At 41.7% G+C, this 26,680-nt stretch overlaps 1 protein-coding gene across 4 annotated transcripts; it reads left to right on the top strand.

Moving 5' to 3' along the window:
- Positions 1-25,038, top strand: scube2 (signal peptide, CUB domain, EGF-like 2). Of its 4 annotated transcripts, none has more exons than XM_049604783.1 (23): positions 1-227; positions 655-774; positions 1,117-1,242; positions 1,641-1,775; positions 2,610-2,735; positions 2,827-2,943; positions 4,879-4,968; positions 6,733-6,849; positions 6,950-7,072; positions 7,762-7,878; positions 8,046-8,168; positions 8,470-8,586; positions 10,202-10,291; positions 10,438-10,560; positions 11,297-11,464; positions 11,823-12,029; positions 18,864-19,034; positions 21,873-22,040; positions 22,597-22,758; positions 22,866-23,063; positions 23,176-23,328; positions 23,436-23,515; positions 24,101-25,038. In XM_049604783.1, exons 1-23 carry the CDS (start codon positions 140-142, stop codon positions 24,245-24,247), a joined length of 3,066 nt encoding a protein of 1,021 aa, XP_049460740.1. In that variant the 5' UTR covers positions 1-139; the 3' UTR covers positions 24,248-25,038. The 4 variants fall into 4 exon arrangements, with proteins under 4 accessions (XP_049460740.1, XP_049460755.1, XP_049460747.1 ...); XM_049604798.1 differs by having other exon boundaries at positions 11,826-12,029; XM_049604790.1 differs by having other exon boundaries at positions 658-774.
- The last annotated feature ends 1,642 nt before the right edge of the window (positions 25,039-26,680 follow it).

Here is a 26,680-nt window from a genome sequence, read left to right on the forward strand (position 1 = left end):
TTACTCACTCCTTTCTCTTTTCAAAAGCCCCTTGTGAAGCAGATTGACAGGCTAGAATGAAAATGAGGCGGACGCTCGGTCACGACTTCAGTGCGTACGCGTCCTTTTGAGAAGACCTCTAAACTTGGATCATATCACCATGGGAGCTATTTGGGCTGCAAGGGACTTTTGTTTGTTTTTGCTCTTGTTAAATAGTCGCCAAAGCGCAGCGCTTCCAGAGATTCGAGGTGGGACTGTAGTGAGTGTGTGAGTGCATGTGTGTGTGTTGTGTTTTCCAGTCGTGGAGACTTTACGCACGCTTTCAGGAGTGCGCTCTTGTTGTTTCCCCACTGGTGACTTTTTAATATTTCTTTTAGTTTTTTTAATGTGTATCTATATAAAAAACGAGTGGGAATTTATGTCCTCCCTGTACACATGAAGCTTTGTCATGTGTGTAACTTTAAGGTTCTCACTAGATTTCTTTTCTAATTGCCTACTAATTGTTATAGAGGTTAATGTTTTAGTTTTAAATGAGACTTTTGTGTCTTCTTAAATACATTCCCACAAATCTTAAAAGAGCATTTGTGTTTAAATGTTACACTGTTTGATTTATGTGACTATTTGAATGTGTAAAGTAGGAATGTGTTGGGTAATCATGACCTATGTGGATTTCAGCAGACCCATGTGCAGAGGGAAGTGATGGCTGTCACATTGATGCTATTTGTCAGACTACCCAAGGCTCGTACAAATGCACGTGTAGAGCAGGGTTTAAAGGAGACGGAAAACACTGCGAAGGTAATGTGTCTAATTTTTGTTGAGCAGTTTGAGTCACATTCATGTCTGGTTGCAAAAACCATCCAAGTATCACAGTGGGATCACAGAGTTTGGATGTTTGGGGACACGTTTTAATGCAGGATGGCATTCAGATAGATTGTAATAAAAACTACATGTTTGTAATTACAATATGAGAGCATTCTTAAATCAACTGTGGCACCATTTCTGAATTCCTGTAGCTGCATGTAATATCTCCTCATTTATTCTTCCTTTATTTACACTAAAGTTCTTGTTCTTTCTGTGTAAAGACTTAAATATTTTGGATTTCTACTCCTTGATCAGTTTGTGATGTTTACTTCTCAGACATTGATGAATGCGACCTGGAGTACAATGGTGGCTGTGTACATGAGTGCAACAATATACCAGGCAATTACCGCTGCACTTGTCACGACGGATTCAATTTGGCACATGACGGACACAACTGTCTTGGTAAGATCGGCTTTAAACCCACAGAGTAAATAACCTTTTGTGACAGACAGAGAGCTTGGATCATCAGCTCCGATGGTTGAAGAGTTCATGTTTGTGTGGGCTGCATGTGAAGTTTCTCACACTCGCTCTGGCTGCTTTTCTTGAGCCCTCTTTGGGAGACTTTTTAAAGCGTAGCCTAATGCAAACAGTTGTGGTTTCCGTCATGTGGTGATTCACAAGATTTATAAACATTTATGTCTGAAATTTGGAGTGGGGGACAAAGCTCCACACAAACAGCCTTATTTGATTTGTGTTATTTAAAAGCCTATTTGTTGAAAACTCATTTGTGAATTTAACAAATCCCTTCAGAGAGTTTTGTAAACACTGTCGACTAATGCAATCACTCCGCTGTCCGGTAGATGTGGATGAATGCAAGTTCAACAACGGTGGGTGCCAGCACACTTGTGTCAACACCATGGGCAGCTATGAGTGCCGCTGCAAAGAGGGCTTCTTCCTCAGCGACAACCAGCACACATGCATCCACCGCTCTGTGGGTGAGTGATCAACACGCACACTTGTTCTCTAAACAGTCTGCATCTGTGAGCTTGACGAAACAGATGATCTGAAGATACTTAAATTCAGTTTAAAATGTCTGGAGGAGGTGAGGCTGTAAACTGTCCCTAAGAGGTTTGTGTTATTTGTGTGTTTGTGGACGCTTGTATCTGCTAATTGTATTAAGCTGCAAAGAAAGACAGAGAATTATGTGGCAAATTCTCCAATCTTTGCATTGAAATCTAAGATTGACGGCACAATGAGGGGTGACAGGTTCAAGCTGGCTCCCGTCACTGAGCTTTTATCTGCAGCAGCAACATGCTGTGGGAAAAAAAAGATCTCTGTGTCCCGGAGAACAAAATAAGTTAATAACTGCATCACTCGGGTCTATGTGGTCTGTGTCACAGATTAGTCTGAAGTGCCTTTGTTTTGTCTTCTTGACTGAAGTCAACTTAAATGCAGGCACTTTCCACTCCATCGGGTCTTGACAACCCTTTTAAATCCCGTGGACCTATCCGCTCAGCTGTGACCCATCTGTATAAATGCTGCTTCATCTCATCTCATTTCTCAGCTCGCAGCATTATTGAGTTTGTCGTAGGAGAGTTTGCTGAGCTTTCTTTTCAGGGAAGGAACTTTGGAGATACTTTTTCTCTGCTCACAGACTTTTTAGAGGCGCTAAAAATAACACAGCAGTTGATGTTTTTCAGAAGGCGTGAGGACAATCAGTGTCTTTGAGGATGCCAGACTAATCTCTCAGTATGTGTGCCTTTGTGTGAAGCCGGTCAGTCACTGTAGGAGAGTTTCATTGTGTACCTCTCTCCCTCTTTCTATCCCAGAGGGCCTCAACTGTATGAATAAGGAGCACGGCTGCGCCCACATCTGCAAAGAGACACCCAAAGGAGGTGTGGCTTGCGAGTGTCGTCCAGGGTTCGAGCTGGCCAGGAACCAGAGAGGCTGCATCTGTACGTGCTCGACGGCATGAAGCTGACTTCACACTGCACGCCTACGGTTGGCTCCGAATGTTACTAATATGTCTTTTGGTTGACCTTGCAGTAACTTGCAACCATGGCAACGGAGGCTGCCAGCACACCTGCGAGGACACGGAGAATGGCCCCATATGCAGGTGTCACGTTAGGTACACCCTGCAACCCGACAAGAGGTCATGTGTAGGTAAGCATGCTGTTTGTAGACTCAGTTGTTGTTCAACAGAGGGGATGGAAAGCTGTGTCAGACACAGTGCTGCACTCACACACATCATTAACAGTTTCTGTTGTCTTAAAACGCCCCCTTAATAAACAGCATATCTGAATCCTCTCATGGGTGTAGCCATATTGTCTGTTAATCCAACTGAGCCAGCAGCTCAGTCATTTCATTGTCATGTTGTGCAGCTATTATTCAAACTAGGGCTTCAGCTAATGATTATTTTCATTGTTGATTCATCTGTTGATCATTTTCTTAATCGATTAGTTGTTTAGTGTCAGAAAATAGTGAAAAATGTTGATCAGTGTTGCCCAAGATGACGCCCTCAAACCTAAAGATATTCAGTTTACTGTCACAGAAGAGTAAAGAAACCAAAAAATATTCTCGTTTAAGAAGCTGGAATTAGAGAATTTTGGCTTTTTTTTCTTAAAACAAAGGAATACTTCGCACATGTATTTGCAAACAGGTGCACAGGAGAATGGCAAGAAGAATAAAACTTGTAGAAAAGACTCCCACAAATGAGGTTTGCCTGATGAAGGTCTCGTCATAGAAGCTTTGCAGCATTTAAAATCTTTTTCCATTTAAGTCTTTTCTATGGCTTCATTTTCTTTAAAAAAAAAAAAAAAAATTACTCAAACCAGTTAATCAATTGTCAAATTACTCGGCATTTAAATAAGTAGTTGCAGCTGTAATTGAAAGATCCCAACATTTTCAAAATGCCAGATATTTCGGACTGAATTTTGGGGAAATGTATTTAAAATGCACAAGACATCTTGAACATTTGAATGAGATGTTGTGATGTGATGTTGTGTTTTTGAACTCAAGGCCAACTTCCCAGCTTTCCCTATCTCATGGTCTTCATCAGTGGATGGAGTTTTGAGGAAGAGATGTAACATGTGGTTGAAAGCTCTGGAAAAAGTTTATGTTTGTATCGGTTGTTTTCACATGTAAACAGAAAGGTATGATTCATGTTGGACACATATCGACAAGCAGTCATTCTCTCGACAAAATGCTTCTGCCTCACCCCAAAGGAAACCATTAAACCAATAGCAGGACTATACAACAGAGCTTACAAGATTTATGGTAACCTCCCTGTTTGGACTCATCACTGCACAGCACTCTCAAACTCCAATGCCCTGACTTTTCAAAACTACACAAATAATCTAGCCATTAAATTCTATTATCAGATCCTAGACAACAACTCCAATCCAACACTTACTGCTCTACTTCTAAGTCACAACACAAGACAGCAACATATTACTGTACATTCTGTTATACTTAGGATCAGGAACGAGATCCCACACTACATTAGAGCGATAACCTCTATGACACATTTTAAATAATGTATAAATAAATTAAATCTTCTGGATTTCTGTGTCGATTAAGATTTTTTTCCAAATTGTTCATTTCTGATCAGAATATAACGAAACTAGACTTCACCCCGAGGAGTGCACATTCCAGGAGCAGCTTACAGTATGTTGGACTTTGTTTCTTTAGCACTGCGGAGGCTATCTTGATGAATGAATGAAAGCACAGACTGGAAACATCTCTCTCTGTCAGTTAGGCAGTGTGCATTTTTCCACACAATGGTTATGAGGGATAAGGATCAGCCGTCAGATATTGGGTAATATCTCTCCCTCCAGCAGCAGTGTGTGTGAGGTCCAGGCGTATCACCGCGATGTTGTCTCCAGATTCACTTTACTGATCTCCTGTGTTATCTGACACACGCCGAGCCACTGCAGGCTGAATGTCTCAAGTGTAAACATGCATCTGGTTACTGAAAGGTGACCAACGCAAACGCCCACAGCTGAAGTCAATAGAAAACACAGTGCTTCTGTTGTTTAGAAAAATGTAGTGGAATCATGTACCAATTCTTAATCATGATCTTGTTTTTGTGTGTCACAGAACGAGATGAAGCCACCACTGAGTCCGCAGACCACAACGCCACATCCTTTACTGAGGTGGACAAACGGGTCAAACGAAGACTGTTAATGGGTAATAATTACACTCCTTCGTTCAGAGCCAACTAACAGCTCAAATCTGTGTCTTACGTGACGGCGTGTTGAGCTGTCGGGAAGCACCCGGGGGTGTGAAACAGTGGAGAGGACTAATGTCTAGTAAACTGATGCATTCCTCAGGCTTTTGAGCAAACTGTGAAATGGCTACGCACTCACTGTCTCGCCCCCGGTTTCCCCCCTGAAAAATATGCATTTGTGACAGTGTGGTACATTTCACATTTTCCTTCCATGTGGGAAGGGCAGCGTGTGAATCTATTCTTGTATATTTAGTATTTATCATTTGTGTGATTGTGGGTCACTCGATACATGTAGAACATTATAACCTTGGCACCTTACCAAGTGCACGGCCAGCATGTGAGCTGAGTCTTGTGCTGTGTTATACATGTTGTTAGGGTACGTCTAGATCAGGGGTCAGCAACCTTTACTATCAAAAAAGCCATTTTTGTCCTGAAAAACAAAATCTGTCTGAAGCTGCAAACAATATTTGAGTCTTTTAATGAAGGTGACGCAGCTAATTAAGTTTAAATTAGCCTATCACCAGTACTAGTAGGTCTAAATGAGCATTCATTAATATGTCTTAGCACAAGATGGCTACTGTGCAGTGGGTTATTAATGATTATTTGATACTTAATCATTACGCTGTTGGTGGTCAGAGCAAACCAGTCTGTCCATGCACTGTTAACCCTTTGAAACCTGAGCAAATTGGCTTGGTTTCTTTCAAAAACATGGGTAGAAGGCAATGACCAATGAAAGAAGAAATGATCCAAAAAAAAAGGCAAAAAATCAGTTAAAAGAGAAAATTAAAAGCAAGAAAATGATTTTTAATTAAACTGAAATTAAAAATTCTAATAATTCTGAAACATAATTTTAAATAATTAATAATGATTATGAATATAGTTTTCCCCCAGCTTTTCTTTTTGAAGAAGGTTCAAAGGTGTAAAGTTTTAAATACTGGTGAATGCGTCTGAAAGCAGCACAAGAAAAATGGTGTTGCTCCAGGTTTCATAGGGTTAGATTCTCTACTTTCCTGTGAGATGTTTATTGTTTTTGGATTTGGAATCCATAGCAGGCCTAGCTAGGAAGACTCAAGACCAGCCACCGCTTTCCCAAGATTTGGGAAAACTTAGCTGAAAAGGCGCCAGGCCGTGGACCTATGATGCACATTATATTTGACAAAACATTTTTGGTGTTTGGGCTGCACATTTTTGCATCTGGAAAATGCAAGAATCGCTTTAGGCCTACAACAATGATAAGTGAATATTAAAATGCTAAAATGAAACTGTTATTCATTTCCATATAATGTTTTGTCGAAGCCACAGGAAACCACTGCAGAGGAGCTAAAGAGCTTCATGTGGCTCTGGAGCCGCAATGTTGCCTACCCCTGACCTTGATGTTAACATGTACCTTATGGATGTACTCCGCAGCTCTGCACCTCACAAACATGCATCAGAGTTTCATTTGTCTGTTTCCATCAGCAATTATGATTTTTCAAAAACAGTATTAAACACTGTATATGAATGAGAGTGTTCAAATGAGTGCAAACGATAATTCAAAACCTATGGAGGAAACAGTATGTTTGTAATATCCCATCAACTCTATCATCCAGGTATTTGAGAGCACAGCGTTCAGAAAATCAAGGTTCTGTTTTGCTAAGGATTTAGCATCTGACATTGAGGAATAACCTGTCATTTTTCACAAGCAGAATGGTCATTCACATACACGTTGTGTGTCGTCATTTCAGAAACCTGCGCGGTGAACAATGGGGGGTGTGACTGCACCTGCAAAGACACATCCACAGGCGTGCGCTGCAGCTGCCCTGTTGGCTTCACACTGCAGCCGGATGGAAAAACATGCAAAGGTCAGACTGCCAGTCCACAAAATAAGCCTCCCCAGAGAGTGGAATGGAGTGTTTCAACTCTGTAGTAGGTCATGTCAGGATATCACCTGTTTCCCCGCAGATATTGATGAGTGTGAGCATCACAACGGCGGCTGCGATCACTTCTGCAGGAACACCATCGGCAGTTTTGAGTGCAACTGCAGAAAAGGTTTCAAGCTGCTGACGGATGAACGCTCATGTCAAGGTAGAAATGGCTCCCAGATTGTTTTAGTTAAACTCCAGACAGTCAACACAGACTGGGACAAAATGTGACTGAATGAGTGAGATAAGAGGGAGAGGGATGTCACAACAGATATTTGTCATGTCCATTGCTTCTGTGTCCATCCTGATTCTTTCAAGTCTAAAAGGTTTAGTGTGCTATTTTATGACCACATATGTTAATGAATACTCACATATTTGAAGAGGGAAAAAAAGTCAGAATTAAATTTTTTGTTCTTAATTTAAAATTATGAGAATATGGATATTTTTTTCTGCTTGAATAACATTAGCATCTGTCTGGGATTAAGCATTATTTTAGTGTAATATTATGTATTAAAAGAAAGTCAGTATGAGAGTGATAGCAGCTTCCTTACTTGTTTTTTCATTTTTGGTAACGAACCTTTGGATCATCAGGGTTTGTTCCTTTAATGACGCTGACCTGATGCAACTACAGTTCAGTTTAAGGCATCTCAATGAAACACAGCCATCTTTTTACCTGTAATTACTATCAAAAGTTAAACGCAGTTTTACCTGATGTAGCACACAGCACTCGTCACATTTCACCGAGTGGGAAAATTCAGGATCAAATGTGTGTCTGTGGGTGGGAAATCCCTCCTGATGAAGATTGCAACTGACTGCCCTGCTATTATGTCACCTGCCTGATTTTGATTACAGATATAGATGAGTGTTTTTTTGAACGGACATGTGATCACACGTGTGTGAACTCCCCCGGTGGTTTTCAATGTCTGTGCAACAAAGGCTACACCATGTATGGGCTGGCCCACTGCGGAGGTGAGTCTGCATCGGGTGGAGGGGAGCTACACAGAACAATTTGAGCGTAACTCACAAGTGCCCAATTTAGAAATGTTTTAAGCTAAAAAAAAACCCCAACTGGTACAAATGTGTTGGGGGGTAATGGACCCTGTAATTATGATAATGATTTTCTCTTTTCCTCTCAGATATAAATGAATGCAGTGTGAACAATGGCGGTTGTGAGCAGGGTTGTGAGAACACCCTGGGCGGATATGAGTGCTTTTGCCATCCTGGCTTTAAGCTGCACTGGAACAAAAAGGACTGCATTGGTAAGCCAGTGCCTCTTCTCATACAAGAGGCACATCTGTTGAGTGCTGTTGCCTCTTTTGAAACTGTGTGACATCCCAAAATTTGGACTGAAACTTGGGGGACAAAAACAGGAGATACTTTGAATTCTGTTCTCTTTTTCTCTTTAATTCTCTGTCACCTCTTGTGCTTGAATAAAACATCCGAAATGCTACGATGTTGTTCGTGCAGTCAGGATGGTGGACCTTTCTGTGCCTCTTCCTCGTTGTTGCAATCAAAGGTGTTCTTTTTTTACCTTGGAGTTTTGTTGTGGTTTCTATCTAGAGGCTGAGGGGTTGCCACCTGCTAAACCCCCCTCTAAACCCACGCTGAACTGCAGTAAGCAAGAGGGAGGGGACCGCTGCTTCCTGACATGCCAGTCCCAAGTTCATATCAGCAGTGGTGAGTCGATTGAACCAAATGTTTGTATAACATGATTTACCTGTGCATTTCTAGCTGTATTGTCAAAGATCAAGTAGTGCAGAGGAAATGGTTTGGTTCATATGATATTCTACGAATTAGCACCCCACGAATGACAATACATCCTTAACGTAAAGTTACATCATTTTTATTCGGAAGTGAAACACGGTGATGATGTATCTTAATATGCCACATATTCAGTTCACTCGGTTCAAACGGTTCCAAACACTGGTCTCACGGGGGAAAGTCCTGTGTTTTGTGAGCCATCCTCACCCCAACCTGCCTGCTAAATGGACTACTCAGGACCACTTCCTTCTTTACTCTCGTCAGTGCATTTGTCATTTGATCGCAGCCTTCTAAAATATGTGGGTTATGCACAAATTATTGTCTCATCATTACGTGGAGACACTCTCAGTTTTGTTACTGTCCTGCATACCTTCCTTCTGTTATTATTCATGGCACATAAAAGCATCACTTGCTGCTCCCACTCGCTGCACTTTGTCAGAGCTGTAATGAAGGCGGTTTTACTGTTGTGATGTTCCAAACAGAAACGTGGAGAGATTTTCCAAATCATTTGCAGAAATATGTCAAACTGTAGATGCTCTGAATTTAAATCGGTTTGGTTTGACAAGACGTCCAACGGGTAGGAGACCCTGGGGTAGACCCAAAACACACTGAATGGATTATTTATCTCATCTGGCCCCGGAACTCCTTGATATCCCCCAGGAGGAGCTGGAAAACAATGCTGGGGAGAGGGATGTATGGAATACCTTGGTTAGCCTGCTGTCCCCACGACCTGGCCCTGAATAAGGGAATGAAAATGGATGGATGGTTGGTTTGAAACAGTGCACGTGCTGCATGGACTTCAGTAAAGCTCTGACAAAGCATTCAGACAGTGAGGCTCCTAGAGGTGTTGTGAATAGTAAGAACAGTGACTTCAGTTGGCACACCTCAGTCAGGTGCACCATTACTTTCTATGGCATGTTAAGACCCAAACAGCATGGCACACTTAGGGCTGGGCAAAATATCAATATAATATCATGCTATGAGACTAGATATTGTCTCAGATTGTGAATAGTGTAATATCCTAAGTGTTGTCTTTTCCTGGTTTTAAAGGCTGCATTACAGTAAAGTGATGTAATTTTTTAACTTACCAGACTGTTGTAACTATGACAGTTGTTTGCCTTGACCCACTTTGTCATTATATCCACATTACTAATGATTATTTATCAAAAATCTCACTGTGTAAATAATTTGCGAAAGCACCAATAGTTGACCCCACAATATCGTTACAATATTGACATCATGTTATTTGGTCAAAAATATCACAGCCATTGATTTACTCCATATCGCAAAGCCCTAGGCACAGAGCAGGTCAGGTATCTCCTAAAAAAGTGATGCATGTAGCTAAAGCATGCTAATGGGAATGCAATTAGTCAGTAAGACAAGCTGTTCTGGACCCAGTTGTAAACATCAGTCTGCAGAGTGACTCTTCGTGTTCCTACACGCTGCCTGTTTGCTCTCTCCGACTTGGCTTTTGTGGCCTTAACTTTTGTCTGTGTTGGTCGGTGTGTCACGGCCTCTTGTGTGTTTTCAGGGACGGAGGATTCCTACACGGTGACCTGTGGAATGCCTCTGCCCTGCTTGGCTGACGCACAAAAGAACAACAGTGGCTTGCATTGCTTAGGCAAGTACAAAACATCACAGATTTACATCTATCTTTCCACTCTGCCACACAAAACAGTTACTCTGGAGCAACTCAGGCTTCCCTTGTTCTCAGTTGATGAATCAGTACATCAGAATGAAGATGTTTTCTGTTCCTCTGTCCCACAGGTCCAGAGATGTCCAGCGTCCCACGCATTAAGACCACAGCCACTTTCAGGTCCGGCACGGCAAAATGCAATTTAAAACGAAGTCAGGAGAAACTGAAGGAGAGCTTAAACTCAGCACACTCAGGTACAGAGGTTGCCACGCAACAAACATAACAATGCCTCCAAACATGAGACTTAGATCACAGATAGACAACGATTAAAATTACAGCTTCTTCATGTTACTGGTTAAAAAAACATTAAGGGTTTACCAAGAGCTGCCAGCATCTAAAGCCACAATCTTTAGAAGATAAAGCAGACCTGAAGGCTGCTTCAAAGTAAACCAAAAACCAAAGGCAAATGTGAAAGAAATTTGTGGTGAAAGTGATGTGGTTTGGAGTGTCTTGAATGTCTCAGTGCAGCACTTTGTCTGGCGGTGACAGGAGAGGATGTAATTAGCCATAGCATGCCTTTCAGTTGGGTCTGACCTAGCCATCAATCACATGGGTTTCCGATTGTAGGATTATTTTGCTTCTCCAAAGGGTTTCGGCATGGTCTTTAACATCGCCCGCAGTCACTGAGAGGACATGTAATTGTTTCAAATAAAAGAAATTGTCACTGTGACATCTTGGCCTTTCCTCATCTTTCCGGTGACAAGAAATGATCAAACTAACTGCATATATTGTCTGTTTTAAATCTGTTTTAAATCTGGGTATGATGTGGCGTTTGCTACCAGCAATAAATTTGTTGTTTACTGTGAGACTGTCTTTGATTTTCTTTAACGATTGTGTGTGTGTGTGTGTGTGTGTGTGTGTGTGTGTGTGTGTGTGCGCGCGCGCGCTGTGGCGTGATCGTGGGGGGGTGGTTGTCTCCCATGTCCACAGATAGCAGGTTCCTCTTCACTGAAAATGTCCAGTTCAGCTACGTGAGCCTGCGCTGCACCTCGTCCGGGCAGCGAACGCGCAGCCGCCACGGCAGGAAAGCTGGCGAGGAGGACGGCTCCTCGATAACAGCTGAGTTTGAGCTGGATGTGAACCTAGAGGAGGTAACAGGTTGGTCTCTCTGCGCTTCCCCTCTGCCTGCCTGCGACCTTCGCTTCTTGTTCTCCATCCTTCTTCTGCTGCTGTCTGCTCGTCACTAAACAAACCAAACTGTTAAAGTATCTCCTGTTTTGACTTGGCTGTGGTGGTGGGCTCTAGACTGGGAGTCAGAATCGAGGTGTGTTTATTTTATGTCATGAATTCTCTGTAAGTGTTGGCCTGGATTGCTTTTCTTCTGACTTCATGGTGCATTTTTGTGTATGTCTAGGTAAGCATGCGAGCATCCACGCATGAATGTACACTTTACAACAGGTGTGGGAGATGACATGTTGGCTGTGGAAACAGTTGTGGTATCAAATGCTTCTCTCAGCAGAGAGCTGTGACCTGAACTGTGTGCGCCGGCGCTCAGAGAAGAGGCTCAGGAAGACCATCAGGACCCTCAGGAAGTCCATCAACCGGGAACAGTTCCACCTCCACTTCGCCGGATCTGATTATGAGCTCGCCAAGAGTCTGGGCAAGCCAGCAGAACTGCCAGGACACTGTTTGGCGGGACAGGTGCTGGTGGGCAGGAAGTGTGGTGAGTTTGGTTTTTGTATTTACTCGTTATTCAACACAAAAAGCATATTAAATGTCAGGACGTGCACCATTCAGCCAGGCACCACTTCTACTGAAGATGGTGATGCCTCTCATCTCTTAAGGGCCCAGATACACCAAACTGACATTAAAGAGCTAGTGGCGTCAAAGGCCGACTGTTGTGTCGCCTCACATGTCTTGGCCAGAAAGTTGCACCTGAACACACCTCAAAGACTAGACTACTACAAATAGCACATATGTTCTGTGCCTGCATGTGAAGAATTAACTCTCAATAGCTGCTGGGGCTGTAGTCTGTATTCGTCATTCAAATAAGGAAACAGGGAGACCGACAGGACGGCTTCAAGACTCTAGTCAGCCAGTTAGTACGGTGACAACACAACCCAATGTCGAAAGAAGTTTTATTTACCAAGGGCTCGCGAGCAATAACACAAACCATTATGAAAAGTTTCTGCCAAAGAGCTCAGTAGCTTAAAGAATAATCTTACCTGATATAACAAGTTTTGATATGAAGCCCTCTTGACTTAAGTTGTTTCTTTGCTTTCCTCACTTCCATTTGTATTTCATTCCCACGCTGATTCAACATGCTGAAACAGCCTAAATTACGCCTACAAGGGCTGACTAATGCCAAACACACCACCAAAACTAGGGCGAAAGACACTCACCAACAACCTGACATTGACTGACTGTTGGCGTGGTGTGTAAGGGCCTGAGTGCAGATTCAGCCACTTGTGTTACACCTAAAACCGGTCAGCAATGTCTCTGACCAGGCCATACACAGACAGTTGGGGTTGTAGCAGTGTACCGGTATATTCACGGTATATCCAGGTATGAAGATTGATGGTTATCATACTGTGTTTTTGCATATCTATGGCAGTGGTTCCCAGTTGGTGGGTCCTGGTCCAAAAGTGGGTCCCGGGTCCACTCTGAATGGACCGCAAGTGAGTCGCATAACATGTCAAGTTTGTAAAAAACGTAGTACAGGGAATTTCCAGCTCAGAAATTTTACTTTGAAGTGCTGTTTCCTGCTGTAGAGTGAGTGACTAACGGACAGCTACGTGACAGAGACAACAAACTAGTTCATGGCCAAATGCAAGTATGACGCTGAATACACTGAACTGTGTGGACCTTGAACAAATGACAAAGGAGGAATCTGGACCCCATAGCTGGACCAGTTAGGAATCACTGATCTATGGTATTTTAAAAAACAACCAGACGGAGAATCTCTCCTTTATTGTGTATTTTTTATGGGAGGCTTTTTACATAAACTTCCATTTTAAAAAATGGTTTCGAGTTTCAGTGATACTAAAGTGTTTGTTCAACCAAAAACCCTTCTGTTTTCATTCCTTCATGGGTCATTGTAACTGATAATAATTACAGTAATTGTGTAATACCGTTTACCGTGATGTTTTCTAAGACGGTTATCGTACCGTGACAATCTCATGCCGTCGCAGCCCCACACACAGCAGACTCAGAGTCATGTCTTAAAGCAATTGAAATGGTCCATGCCAGTGAGATATATTTAGACAAGCTGGTTTAATGATTGGATTTGGGGCAGGTGTTGGCCAGATGAGTGCCATATTTGGTTTGCAGACATGCTGTAATGAGCGAGGTGGAGGGGAGAGCGAGCTCGAATGGAAGAACAGAGAGTCTGTTGTTGGCCCTCCAAGCTGTGAGATCTTCCAGCATCTCCCCGGGATAAGAGTGTAACATGAGGGCTGATGGCAGGTCTCCTGGTAGCTGTTGCCTCTCGGTTTGGTTTTTATATACAACCTGTGATGGAGAAAATGTTCATTAAATAAGACCGCACACTGTCAGCGTTTGAGAGCTGAAGGCTGGCATGTGTTTTCTCTGGCTGTTGGGACCGTGCGCCCCTAGTTTCGGGCCTCACAGTAAGTTTGCTGCCTGCTGCACGGCACCTTTATATCAGTAAGAGGAAACCGGCGCCTTTCTTCTGTTGAGATGTCTAAATATTTATTCAAAAGGAATGCGTTTTGTTCGATATTTGCACATGTCTACAACAATGTTGAGGATGTTTGAATCTGATGCTGATCCAGATCTTTAGTAGTCTTCGCACAGCCCTTTTAGTGTGTTTAAGGTTTTTGTTTTATCCCGTTTGAACTTCTGGGAATCGATGGAAATGTTTGCACTTTAATTGGAGACCAAAACTTGTATGTAAATAAAGGTATCCTGTTTCATTTGTTGGGAAAAAATCATTTACATCACATATATCTCCCTGTAATACCTTTTTTTGGCCTCTACATTAACATCAAAGTTACTTCTGCTGTTGAGCTGCCGACATGATTTAAACCCAAACTGCTCCTGTTCATTATTTCCATCTTTCAGTTACACCGGTCTTAAGTGTCTTGATTCCTTAACTCCCCCGCTACGCTTTCAGGTCAACATTAAGCAGTCTATTGGCCGTGGCAGGGGTGTAGACATGTAATTTGGGAGAGGAGGAGCGGGGGGCTGAAAGGCATTCTTCTTAACCTTCAGCTCTTTAAAGGAGCTATATTTCTCCCCTCCTCCCCCACCTCCCGCTCTGGCTTAGCTCGGAGTGCAGTTTAGTCCTTTTCAGTTTGCCCACTCCATTGAAAACCCCATTTGGGGCTTGTTCTCACTGCCTGAGAGGGATGACAACACGGCCTCCTGTGCATTTGGAGAAAATATGCTTTCACCTCTAAGCAAAAGCATTTCTCTTTGAGTCTGTGATTTGTTTCGGCTGCATCGATTTTTATTACAGAATGTTGTTTCTATTCAAATAAAATGATTGAGCAGGATTTATTTATTTTATATAAATGTTTTGTTGTTCAGATGCTTATACGTACTGTTGTCAGAATGTGACATATCCATATAAAAAGTAAGACAAGAGCAAATGTCGAGACAGAGATGCCGGGACTGGTGCGCGTCCACGTCCGTTTGACTCCTGTAGTTGACTTGTTTGCGTGTTTGTTTTAACATTGAAGATGTTTAGGAAGTGCTGTTGATTCAAGCTGGCAGTTTGAGTGCTGTGTCCCCCCTGCCCCCCAGCTGGGGCCACTTTGCATGACCCCCAGCCACTAAACTGCAAAAGAGAATTGACTTCAGCCACACCATGGGAATCAATTAGCATCAGTTGTTTGGGCCTCCGCTTGATGGGCGCGAGCAGCGATTGGGCCAAGCAGAATGGGGGGATTCAGAAACCTGACCCCTTTTATTGGGTTCAGCTCCTTACCACTGTGATACCGTAGTGTTTTCCTATGTCATCAAGTAGGCAAAGACTGGCGACTTGAATAGAGGTGAAAGGTCTTTTAAACCTCTTTGGGGCCATCAATTCGAGGACTCTATAGAAGCGTCCTTTGCATTTGAAAGGCTTCAAGGTTTTTTCTCTCTTTCACTCTCACTCTCTCTCTTCTCTCACTGCTTCCCTCTGTCAAATAAAAGCTGTTAGAGGACAATGCGATGATGGCTCCTCATGGTCTTTCAGAATAAACAATAGGCTTCAAAAAATGAACTGCTCTTGAGAGAATTACATTTTCCTCCTTTAGAGGAAAATCTAACAATTTGCTGAGCCACGTATAATGGATCCACGTTAAAGCTTTTGTGTGTTGAGCTTTTAGTGATAGTGGTTTCTCTGCTTACAGGCAGCTTAGAGGCTACAACCGAGGGCACATTTTGCACTGAAGGCCCGGGATTTAATTGATTTATTCTTGTGTGAGATCAGCTTCAGTTTTCAAGTCATGTTCTTAAGACCATCAGACAGACGCAGTAATTCCCAAATTAATTACAGGCATCACTCTGAATGGGAGGAACCAAAGCAAAACGGTGCTTTGGTCCCTTTAATCAACTCTTTGCACTTTAGTGAGATAAGAGGGAAATACTCCCTTTGATTTTGCTTCTGTGTTTGCTTTTAAAAGAGGCGAGGGTGCTTATGATGGTATTAAAAGTTCCTCCCCAATGCACAGCCATGTTGTATAAAGTATTAGGATGTGTCAGATGTGGGGCAGCTGTGGAGAGGGCTGGTGCTCTTTTGTCGCAATGATTTGGTATGGCTGTATCGGGGTGGTTAGCAAAAGCATTTTAACAGCTTAATGGTGGGTTTTCGTGCACATTTGCGTGTCCCTACAGATTTGCTTACAGTGTGTGTGTGTCCTGAATTGCTCCTAAACTAATGTGAAAGACAGGATGCAGACCTTTACTTCCATGTGAGTGTGTGTGAATGGCCATGCAGCCTTTTGGTTTATTATATATATTGTCAAATAACAATTTGTAAAAAATATTATTATATTTGAAGTAATAACAGTGTCAGTTTTACCAATTAAAAACTACACTTACTACTTTTGATACCAAATTTTGAATTGAAATGGATCAGAAACATAGTCTTCCCTTTGTTTTTGTCATAATCCATAACATGATTATAAAATCATTTGTGATTCTTTAACCTTTAGCAAAGACGTGTGTAATAAGACTACATTTAACATGAATAACGAGCAAAACTCTTCATTTCAGTGGCAAACCTCACACTGTTAAGTGAAAAAATTTCAGACTATCCTCTGATGAAATGACAAATAACCTGACTGATGTAAACATACTACATATAAGCTCTACGTCTTTGAGGAACTTGTGAAGATAGTTTTGTCAGTTACTGTATTCTTTAGAAATATGATTAACAAAATCTTTAACAGTAATAATTCATTTCAGCCATAACCTAAAGCCAGTATAGAAGATCTACGTGATTGTTTACACAATTAATATTTTTTTGCATTTATGATTTACGCTATGAAGAGCACAGTCCCTGTATCGTGTCATATTTACCTCCGCCAAGGAGGTTATGTTTTCGCCGGCGTTTGTCTGTTTGTTTGTCTGCAAAATAACTCAAAAAGTTCTGAACGCATTTTGATGAAATTTTCAGGAAAGGTTGATAACGGCACAAGGAACAGATGATAACTGAAATCCTAAACTAACTAAAATCCGAGCTGCTTGGCGGAGTGCTCTAGTTATGACTAGATTTCTACCACAAGTTATAGTCCTGGGGTCTCATTTATAAAACACTGCGTACAGTCCATACTAAAAATCTATGTACGGACAAAAGCCAAAAACAGCGTGCGCCAAAAAATGTTTGCCGATTTCTACAACCAGGCTTCCACCTCACCGTCTGCGTCACCAATTTCCTGTCGCCAAAATGCTCATAAGTATGGCTCAAAGTTTCTCCCATCAAGTCTGTTTTTATAGATCACAACTTTCACATTTGTGTGGGAAGTGGCGTATGCCTCTGTCAGGCATTGTTTTGTGCGAACACAATGTTTATAAATGAGACCTCTGGTTACTACTTCCTGTCTTTCAAAGGAGTTGTAAGTTAGTGATTGAGTTTAAAGCGTATAAAGGTTGGTGGGAGCTCAAAGGGACGGTTTACCCCCAGATCATAAATACATATTTTTCCTCTTATCTTCAGTGCTGTTTATCAAACTAGATTGTTTTGGTTGTTGAATGTTGGAGTAATCAGCCGTAGAGATGTCTTCCTTCTCCCAAATATAATGGAACTAGATGGCACTAAGCTTGTGGTGCTCGAAGTGCCCTAAAAAATAGATTTGAAAAACTCAACTGTGATGTCTCTTTCCAGAAATCACGACCCAGTTAGTCCAGATTATCCACGGGCCCTGTTGTGAGCAGTTTCATTTAGGAACTTACTGGTCTACTCCCTCCAACCGTATCACTACACAAAAGGAAGCGTGCATCTAGCATGCATCTAACGTTGATAGTGTCCTCCTCAGTTGAGCTGTGACATTAACTAGCTCAGAGGTGCAAGGTGAGCTAGCAGTATCTTTGATTTTGGGGTGAACTGTCCCTTTATAATGCATCAATAAGTATGATGTGTTTATGAGTAGTTCTCTTAGAGGTTTTCTGTCTGACATGTAAAGATAACTTCTTATAAACATTAAGGAGATACCTTGGCAAAAAGCAAATATAGTGTGATTGACTTTGATAAATCAATGACAATGAATTATTTGATTGTTTGTAGAAGGTACACTGTTGAGTGCACTTACACTTTGACTTGAACCAGTTGCAGCATTTAAAGGCCCCAGTAAACTAGTATACATTGTGCTGAACTGCATCAAGGTCACTTATACTTGTAACGTTCATTGCCGTGCAAATAAAACTCTCAAATCTGTCAACAGATTGATAAATTGATCGGACTCAGCCTTTGATGTGTTGAGGATGCTTTTCAGTTTGTTTATACGTTTCAAGTACGTACACGGTCCTGTCTGATTACACTTGAGAGGCAGCTGATGAAGTCTGGGTTATTTTGCTTTAATGGTCTTGTCATGCAATTGAGCCGCTGTATTTATGCTGTAAATCTACAGTGTGGTTAGGACTGTTTGAGTATGCGTAGCTACAGGGCAGACAGGGCTCTATTTGTTGATTCATGTCTGCATTTGACATTGTCTAACTCCCTTCCTGACACTGATCTGTCTGCTAAATTGATGTAAATTACAGCTCAGACACATCCCTCTGTTTTGGGTGTCTTAAGTGTTTGTGTTCAGTTTGTGAGGAAAATGATTTCACCGACTAGAATAATTAAATTTGTTCCAACTTGGTTTCATATCACAGAAGTCTCTTTGAGATAATTTGTGTTTTGGTATTTAGAGAACATGTTTTGTCAAACTCACAACAGCAATAAGACAAAACTATCAGCTCTTGGTGACGTGATGAAAACCGCAACCTTTACCGCTCCCTGAGGAAACAAAGCAGACCTTAGTTAACATTTGCTGTGTGTGTAGTCAGGGATGCTGATTGAGTTAATAACCTTTATCTATCGTGTCATTCCCCACCTGTGTGTTAGTGAGCTGCAGTGCTGGGACCTACTACGATGGGGATCAGGGAAGGTGTGTGTTGTGTCCCGCTGGAACGTATCAGGATGAGGAGGCACAGATGTCTTGTGAGGTCTGTCCTGGACCTGAAGGAAGAGAAGTCTCCAAGGTGGTTGGAGCTCGAAACATGTCAGAGTGTGGAGGTAAGACAGTCAATTTTATTTATGAAGTTCAAAATCACAATGTTACAATCTGTACAACATATGAAACCCTCTATCTTTAGATCCCAACTTCAGATAAAGACAAACTTTCCCATAAAACCTTTAAAGAGCCAGACACACCAAACCGACATTAAATAACTAGCAGCAAAGGCCGATTGTTGGGTTGCCTTTTTAGCCTGTGTCTCAGCCAAAAAGTTGCACTTGAACACACCACAGACTACAGTCAACTAACAACATAGCAGCAGGCGGCAGTAGTCTGTTTTTCAAAAAATGGAAACTGGAAAGATGCTAGTTAGCCAGTTAGCACATTAACATAACCTGATGTTACAGGAACACATGATATTTATCGTGTGCTCGCGAACAATAACACAATTACAAACCGTTTCTGCTAAAAACATAATCTTACCTCATATAAAAGGTACGTTTTGATCCCATGCCCTCTTGGTTTTAGCTATTTGTTTGCTTTCTTCTTGTGCACAGAGGTAAACGGCCAATCAGGGTAATTTAACTCAACAATAGGCTCTGCCGGCTTCACCGCCAATTCAACATGCTGAATTGGGCAAAAACCAGGCAACAAGGGCAGACTTGTGCCAACAGTGAGGGGCACACTGCAAAAAATAGGGTGACAGATGCTAACCGACAGCCTGACGTTGACCTTTGGCCGACCATTGACTTTATGGGCCAGGACCCTTAAGAGGACAAAATTGAGGAAACCTAAGAATCCCTCTTCCAGGACGGACAGACATAGAATAGTGTTCAGAATAGACAGAGCAAAAGACAGTTTGATAAACAATCTACAACAATCATGTCATGGTGTCCACATACAGCAAACATGTAGTTAGTCCAACTGAATATTCTTATAAGCACTGACATTATTGAATAGTTGACATTAGAGAAACAGTAAACAGGGGACGTTTCCATGGTGCGATTAGTGTCTTAAACCTCTAGGCTACTAAAATCATGTTTATGATTTCATGTTTGCATTTGAAACATACTGGTATTTTTTCCAGACACAGCTGTAAGATAGACAGCACAAATCCGCATAATTAAATCAGTCCTCTTGTTGATATGCATGGATTACTGAACAGGCCTACGGGGCACAGGCCCAGCGGCCCACAGGCTGAGGGGCTCACAGTGTCAGGGGCCCCCCTGGCTTTCACACCTGCAAAATGCCACTCAAATTAACATGCACCGACCACAAAGTGCCACAAAAAATCATGAACAGGTGCAGAGGAACTGCAAACAGACACATCACTACCAAAAGGGGCAAAACAGCCACAAAGAGACATCAAATGACTACAAAGAGATGCAAGACAACAAAAAAGAGGCACAACCTTCTTCCTATGTAAAAGAGGTGATGAGGCCTTTTGCATATCTGTGCCCAGGGGCCCATTGTCTCAGAATCAGCCCATGCTTCTTCTAACACTATTTAAGGTAACTGGCATTATAATGGGAAAACAGGGCACATCTGTAGTTCACCTATTTTAAGTAGTTATGATGTATTCCTTGTAAGTCATCAACTGCCTGCACAGTTTTTCACTACCTGACTGTGAACATTCATAATCATATTAAAAGCATTTCAAATATGAACCCATTGAAGATCCAGTGCGTAGGATTTAGGGGCATCTACTGGCAAAGATGGTCTATAATATTCATAACTATGTTCTCATTTTTTGTGTTTTCATGTTTTTGCCTTTTTCGCATCGGCCAGTCAGCAGTTCTTCTACATGCTTGGGACACGGGGAGAAGTTTCAGTTCTGCAACTTCACTGCTAGTTGCCACAAAATCCTACACACTCAACCTTAAAGAAATGTTTTGACATTTTGGAAAATGTGTTCATTAGCAAGGTTTAGAGGAGCTGATCTGTGGATTTTTTTTTTGACAGTGTCAGGCTAGCTGTTTCTCTCAGTTTCCAGTCGTTGTGCTAAGCTAAGCAAACCAGCTGCTGGCTGTAGCTTCATATTAACTGTACAAACATGAGAGTGACATCGATCTTCTGATCGAGCTCAGCAAAAAGCACATATGCACATGTCCAGCAATTTTTAACTATTCCTTTATACATCACAGAAGAGTTCTATGGTTTGATATTTAAAAGAAAAAATGCTCAAGGTTGGCTTTTAGTATTTCGTCCTGTTGGTAATGACAATCGTTTAAACTGGGCAGCTCTTGAAAAAGAACTTTGTTTACAATACAACAGAATGCACAAGCCAAAGGGAAATGATAATGTAATATCTGAAACATGTAAACAAAAAGCAGAAAAGGCAGTAAAGGCACAGAGAAATGTCAGTAGCTGTTTTGTGAATATGAGCCACACAGGAAGTGATGGTGCCAGGATAAAGATCTCTCCCCGGCAGATGTTCTGCTTTGTGTAAAGCCAAAGAGGCTCAAGCTTAGATGTTGAAGATGTGTTTGAATTCAAAAGGTGAACTCGGCTTCTTTCAGTCCTGAATAATAGCAGAAGGAGCCTCCATGTTTTTCCTCCTGTGCTGTTATCTGAGTCACTTTGTGGCTGAATCCCAGATCCCATCTCCTCTGTCAGACTAAACAACAAGAAGCTATCAGAAAACTCCCACTGGCACCCAGTGTTACACTCTCGCTGCAGATAAAACATGATATCATTCCATTAACATGTGCTTGAGCTTTGCTTTATCTTATCTTAATAGGAGGGGAGAGTATTTTGTTGTATATTTCACTTACAAAAATAGGGAAAAAACCTTAGATGTAAACTAATCCAAGAGGCGCAGGTTTGATTTCTAAGAGCCAGAGAGGCCAAAAACTGTGTTCACACTCTGATTTGACCGCATGCTTGTGTGTGTTCAGGTCAGTGTTCACCCGGTCAGTACTCTCATGACGGCTTCGTCCCCTGCCTGCCTTGTCCACTGGGAACGTACCAGCCAGAGGTGGGACGCACCACCTGCTTCCCTTGTGGAGGAAACCTGGTCACCAAGCGCAGTGGTGCCATTACCTTCCAGGAGTGTGAGACCAAAGGTGCCAAAGTCATTTTTATTATTGTTGTTGCAGAGTTGAAACGTGACCCCAGTTTAGTTTCATGTCTCATGTTATGACATCAATGGAGGGATTAGATGGTTGTTTTTCAGGCTGAACATGTTTATGAAAACCTGTCAAATTAATTCGATAAAGGGAAACATCTGTTGTTTTGACTCTTTTTGACATCACAGCAGTATCATGTGGTTTCTGAGTCTGTGAGGCTCTTGTGTGTGCGTTGACAGGAACTCTGCTGCCCTCTGCAGCCACTGTGTTGTCTGCACACTTGCATGTTTGAGTCAGTTTAAAAGAATGCACCTCCTAGATGTCATGCCTTCAGGAACCTTTGGTTTTAGCTTGATGACAGTGAGTTTTTATGTTTTATCTGTTCTATTCTGAGGTAATTAACAAAGGCAGGGAAGTAAAAGAAACACTGAACACAATGAGAACACATTTCAAAATAAAACAGGAAGTGGACACCAACACATGAGCATGAACGTGACAGAATATCACAGTTACATCAACTAATAGTTTTCCATCACTGTCTTGGCTCCTGCAGTCCAGTGCTCTCCAGGACATTACTACAACACCAGCACACACCGCTGCATCCGCTGTCCCACGGGCACGTATCAAGGAGAGTTCGGGCAGAACTACTGCGTCGCCTGCCCAGGGAACACCACCACTGACTTCGATGGCTCTACTAACTTCATGCAGTGCAAAAGTATGTCTGTCTGTACACAGGAATTCCTCTGAAACATGCACACATGGGAAATTAAATCCAGTTCCAGGTAATTCAGATATATCTGACACATCTTTGTCACTTTACAGACCGACAGTGTGGAGGAGAGCTGGGAGATTTTACCGGCTTCATCGAGTCCCCCAACTATCCTGGGAACTACCCAGCTAATGTGGAGTGCACCTGGACCATCAACCCACCACCCAAACGCAGGATCCTTATTGTCGTCCCAGAAATCTTCCTGCCTATTGAGGACGAGTGCGGCGATTACTTAGTAATGAGAAAAAGCTGTGAGTTCTATTGTTATGATTATACTACAAATATTGTGTGTCATTATCAGCAGACTGCCAGAAGTAATTGCTGTAAGCTAACTGTCTTTGTGCTCACGTCCTCATTTCACAGCTCTCTCCAACTCTGTCACAACCTACGAGACTTGTCAGACCTACGAACGTCCCATCGCTTTCACCTCCCGCTCCAAGAGGCTCTGGATACAGTTCAGGTCCAACGAGGGAAACAGTGGGAAAGGCTTCCAAGTCCCATATGTGACATATGACGGTAAGAAGAAATATGAGGTTCTGTGCTTTGATGATGATGCTGCTACCTCAGTGTGTTACATACATTTGATTCAGTTGTTTTAATGAGCTGTTTATGGACTGTTTCAGAGGACTACCAGGAGCTAATAGAAGACATAGTCAGAGATGGAAGATTATACGCTTCAGAGAATCACCAGGAAATTCTCAAGGTATGTAGGTGCACATGTTTAACAAGGATTTTATGTTTTTGTGCTGTGTGTTTTCACTTTGGACCAGAGTTAGCCAGAAATTTTGACATGTGGTGTATTATAATGTTTCATGTATAATTTGACACTTTATCTGTATTGCACCTGTTATTCTCCGCCCATAGTAACTCTCTACAACACCTCACCTCTGTCTAACAGAGAGCTCTCAGCTTTATGGTTTTGCTCCTTCAGCGGCCTTGCACATGGTCAATTTGCACATTTTTACACTCTGCCTCAATGCATGGATTGGATATTTGTCTAATGTATATGTATGTATATAGTTTATATTTTAGACATTGTATTCTAGTTTATTTTTTATATTGTGTATTCTATAGATACTTTATAGATATCGATCTTATATTTACAATAGGCTTGGGCAGCATTAAGGTATTAAAGTATACTGGGGTGTGTTTGTGTTTATGTATGGATTATGGATTTAGGTTCAGTGAGCATGTAGCACCCTCTTTTGGACACCTGTGGAAATGCAGGCTGCTGCTTTATCATCAGCTTTTCTTTGCTTCCCATTAATACAATCTGTTTTCTCACCAGGACAAGAAACTGATGAGGGCGCTGTTCGATGTGCTGGCTCACCCACAGAACTTCTTCAACTACACAGCACAAGAATCAAGAGAAATGTTCCCCAAATCCTTCATCCGCTTCCTCCGCTCCAAAGTCCTGAGATTTCTTCGCCCATAGGATGGGCAGTTTCTGGATATTTCATGAAAACCCAGATTAGATCCCGAAGAGAAAGCAAATAAGTCAAGCAACTGGACTTTAAACTGGAGCTTTAAGAGGGAGAAATGAGTGTAGACCCACATGGGCATCCTCATATGCTTGTTTGGAAAATTGGAAACATGTTTTAATTAGCAAGAGTTGAATTATGACCATCTCAGGATTCCATGCTGTACATGCCAACGTTATGAGACATTTGCTAATAGCATCATAATGAAAAACAAACGCTGTAGCTGAACAGATATATGCTGAATGTCAGTGTGCTGTATATAGAGTGTGTATCTAGTTTTAACATAGGCTACGTTCACAGTTAGAGCTTCATTGACAGAAACACTGCTACATATCAGAAACAAATATAGCACAAATGTTTTCTTGGGAACATTAGCACTACTGAAGAAGTAGTGGCACCACAAAAGCAATTATTCTGATAAATGTTTTGTATATGATGTAAAAAGTTTTAGGTGAAATGCTAATGTATTGTAGCAACTACGTACATTTTTGACAGTATAGCACCGCTGCAATCGCTGGTGGCCGACGTATTTGATGTTCCAAGGTGTGAGTGAGTGCGACTACACCAGTACGCATCAGTATATTTTGTACTGTTACCTAGCAACCAAAGACGACTGTTAAGAGTACATGAAAAGAAAAGTCCTGTAAAATAGAATTGAGCTATTCACCTGTCTTAGATGACACATGTATGTATATTTTTATGGTTTTGTACATCTAATATGCTGTAAATAAAGATAGGAAACTTATTTTGTGTTTTTGCTTCCTTTCCTCACTTTCATATCATATTGTATTTGTGGCACCAGATAGAGGGTTTCAGTTGTTAATCCTGGATTTAATTCACATACAAATACCATGACTGCTCTGTTAGACCAGTTAACGTTTAAAGGGAGAGTTCAGCTGAAAATCGAAAAATACATATCTTTCCTCTTACCTGTAGAGTTGTTTTTCAGTCTAGATTGTTTTGGTGTGAGTTGCAGAGTGTTGGGGATATCTACTGTAGAGATGTCTGCCTTCATTTTAATATAGTGGAACTAGATGGCACTTGGCTTGTGCTAAAGAAAGTGCAAACAATGATTTAAAAACCCAACAGCAATGTCTCGTTCCAGACATCATGACCTGGTTATTCAAGATAATCCACAGACCTTGTTGTGAGCAGTTTCATTGGAACTATTTTCTTTCTGCCAAACTACATCTGCCAACTGTATCACCATGCAGAAGGAAGCGTGCATCTACTGCTAGCTCACCTAGCACCACTAAGCTAGCTCAAATGACAGCTCAGCAAGCCTCTGGTCTATGAGTAAGTGGCCGCTTCCTTTTGTGCAGTGACACAGTTGGCGGGATGTAGTTTGGTAGAAAGAAAGTAGTTCTTACATGAAACTGCTGATAACAAGGTCTGTTGATTATCTTGAGTAACCGGGTCATGATTTCTGGATTGCTGTTGGGTTTTCCAAATGTATTTTTGGGCACTTTTGAGCACCTCAAGCCAAGTGCCATTTAGCTCTATTATATTCGAGAGAAAGCAGACATCTCTATGGCCAATATAGGTTTCCAATCACTGAAGCCATAGCTTGACACTCTTGTCATCCACTTGGTCTTCATCCAATATAAAAAAAATCCACCACACCATTTGGTAAAGTTTACTTCAACAGTTTACCTCAACACTCAAAGGTGACACAGAAACAGTTGCCCATTTCGAAACCCAAAATTATCCAGAAAGGAAAGATTAAGAAAAAGGTAAAAGAGATAAGAGTGGCTCCACTCCACACTGCAATTAACTCTCAAATCCAAAAACTCTCTCCACTGGTGAGTGTAAAAAAGGGGGCAATTAAAGGTACAATACAACAATTACAGTACCCTAATCTTAACAGTCACAAGTGGAAAACTGCATTCAGGTTTCTAGAGCCGATATCTCCAACAGTAACTCACACAAGAACAGTCTAGATTGATAAATAGCGCTGCAGGTAGGAGTAAAAATATGCATTTTTGATTTTGGGGTGAACTTTCCCTTTAAAAGAAACTTATTCGGAAGACAGTATTTGGGCAGAAACACAACATTCCACCCTTTTATTTAGGTATGGAAAGATACAGTGACATAAATTGCTGACTGTCTGCATGTAACTAAAAATGTACATTACCTAAGAGCTGGAATAAATGTAATTCATGTGGCCCTGCACTGGTGTGATGTAGCATGCTGTATCAAGCATTCTGTTTTTTGCTACTTATCTGTACCTTGTTTGCATATTTCCCTGGCCCATTTCTTGTGCTCCTGTCATGCTTAACCCCCCCCCTGTTGTCACCTCAGGTTTCCAATAGACACATCATTATGATATATTAAAGTTTTCATTAGAAATATATATATCTTATACATATCAGTATTACTGTACATAG

Source organism: Epinephelus fuscoguttatus, linkage group LG2, assembly GCF_011397635.1.
Source record: "Epinephelus fuscoguttatus linkage group LG2, E.fuscoguttatus.final_Chr_v1".
Taxonomy (NCBI): Eukaryota; Metazoa; Chordata; class Actinopteri; order Perciformes; family Serranidae; genus Epinephelus; species Epinephelus fuscoguttatus.

Coding starts and splice junctions, on each gene's coding strand:
- scube2 (XM_049604783.1), top strand. CDS start 140: ATGGGAGCTATTTGGGCTGCAAGGGACTTTTGTTTGTTTTTGCTCTTG. Junction 10,292..10,437: donor CAGTGGCTTGCATTGCTTAG/GCAAGTACAAAA, acceptor TCTGTCCCACAG/GTCCAGAGATGTCCAGCGTC. Junction 10,561..11,296: donor CTTAAACTCAGCACACTCAG/GTACAGAGGTTG, acceptor CCATGTCCACAG/ATAGCAGGTTCCTCTTCACT.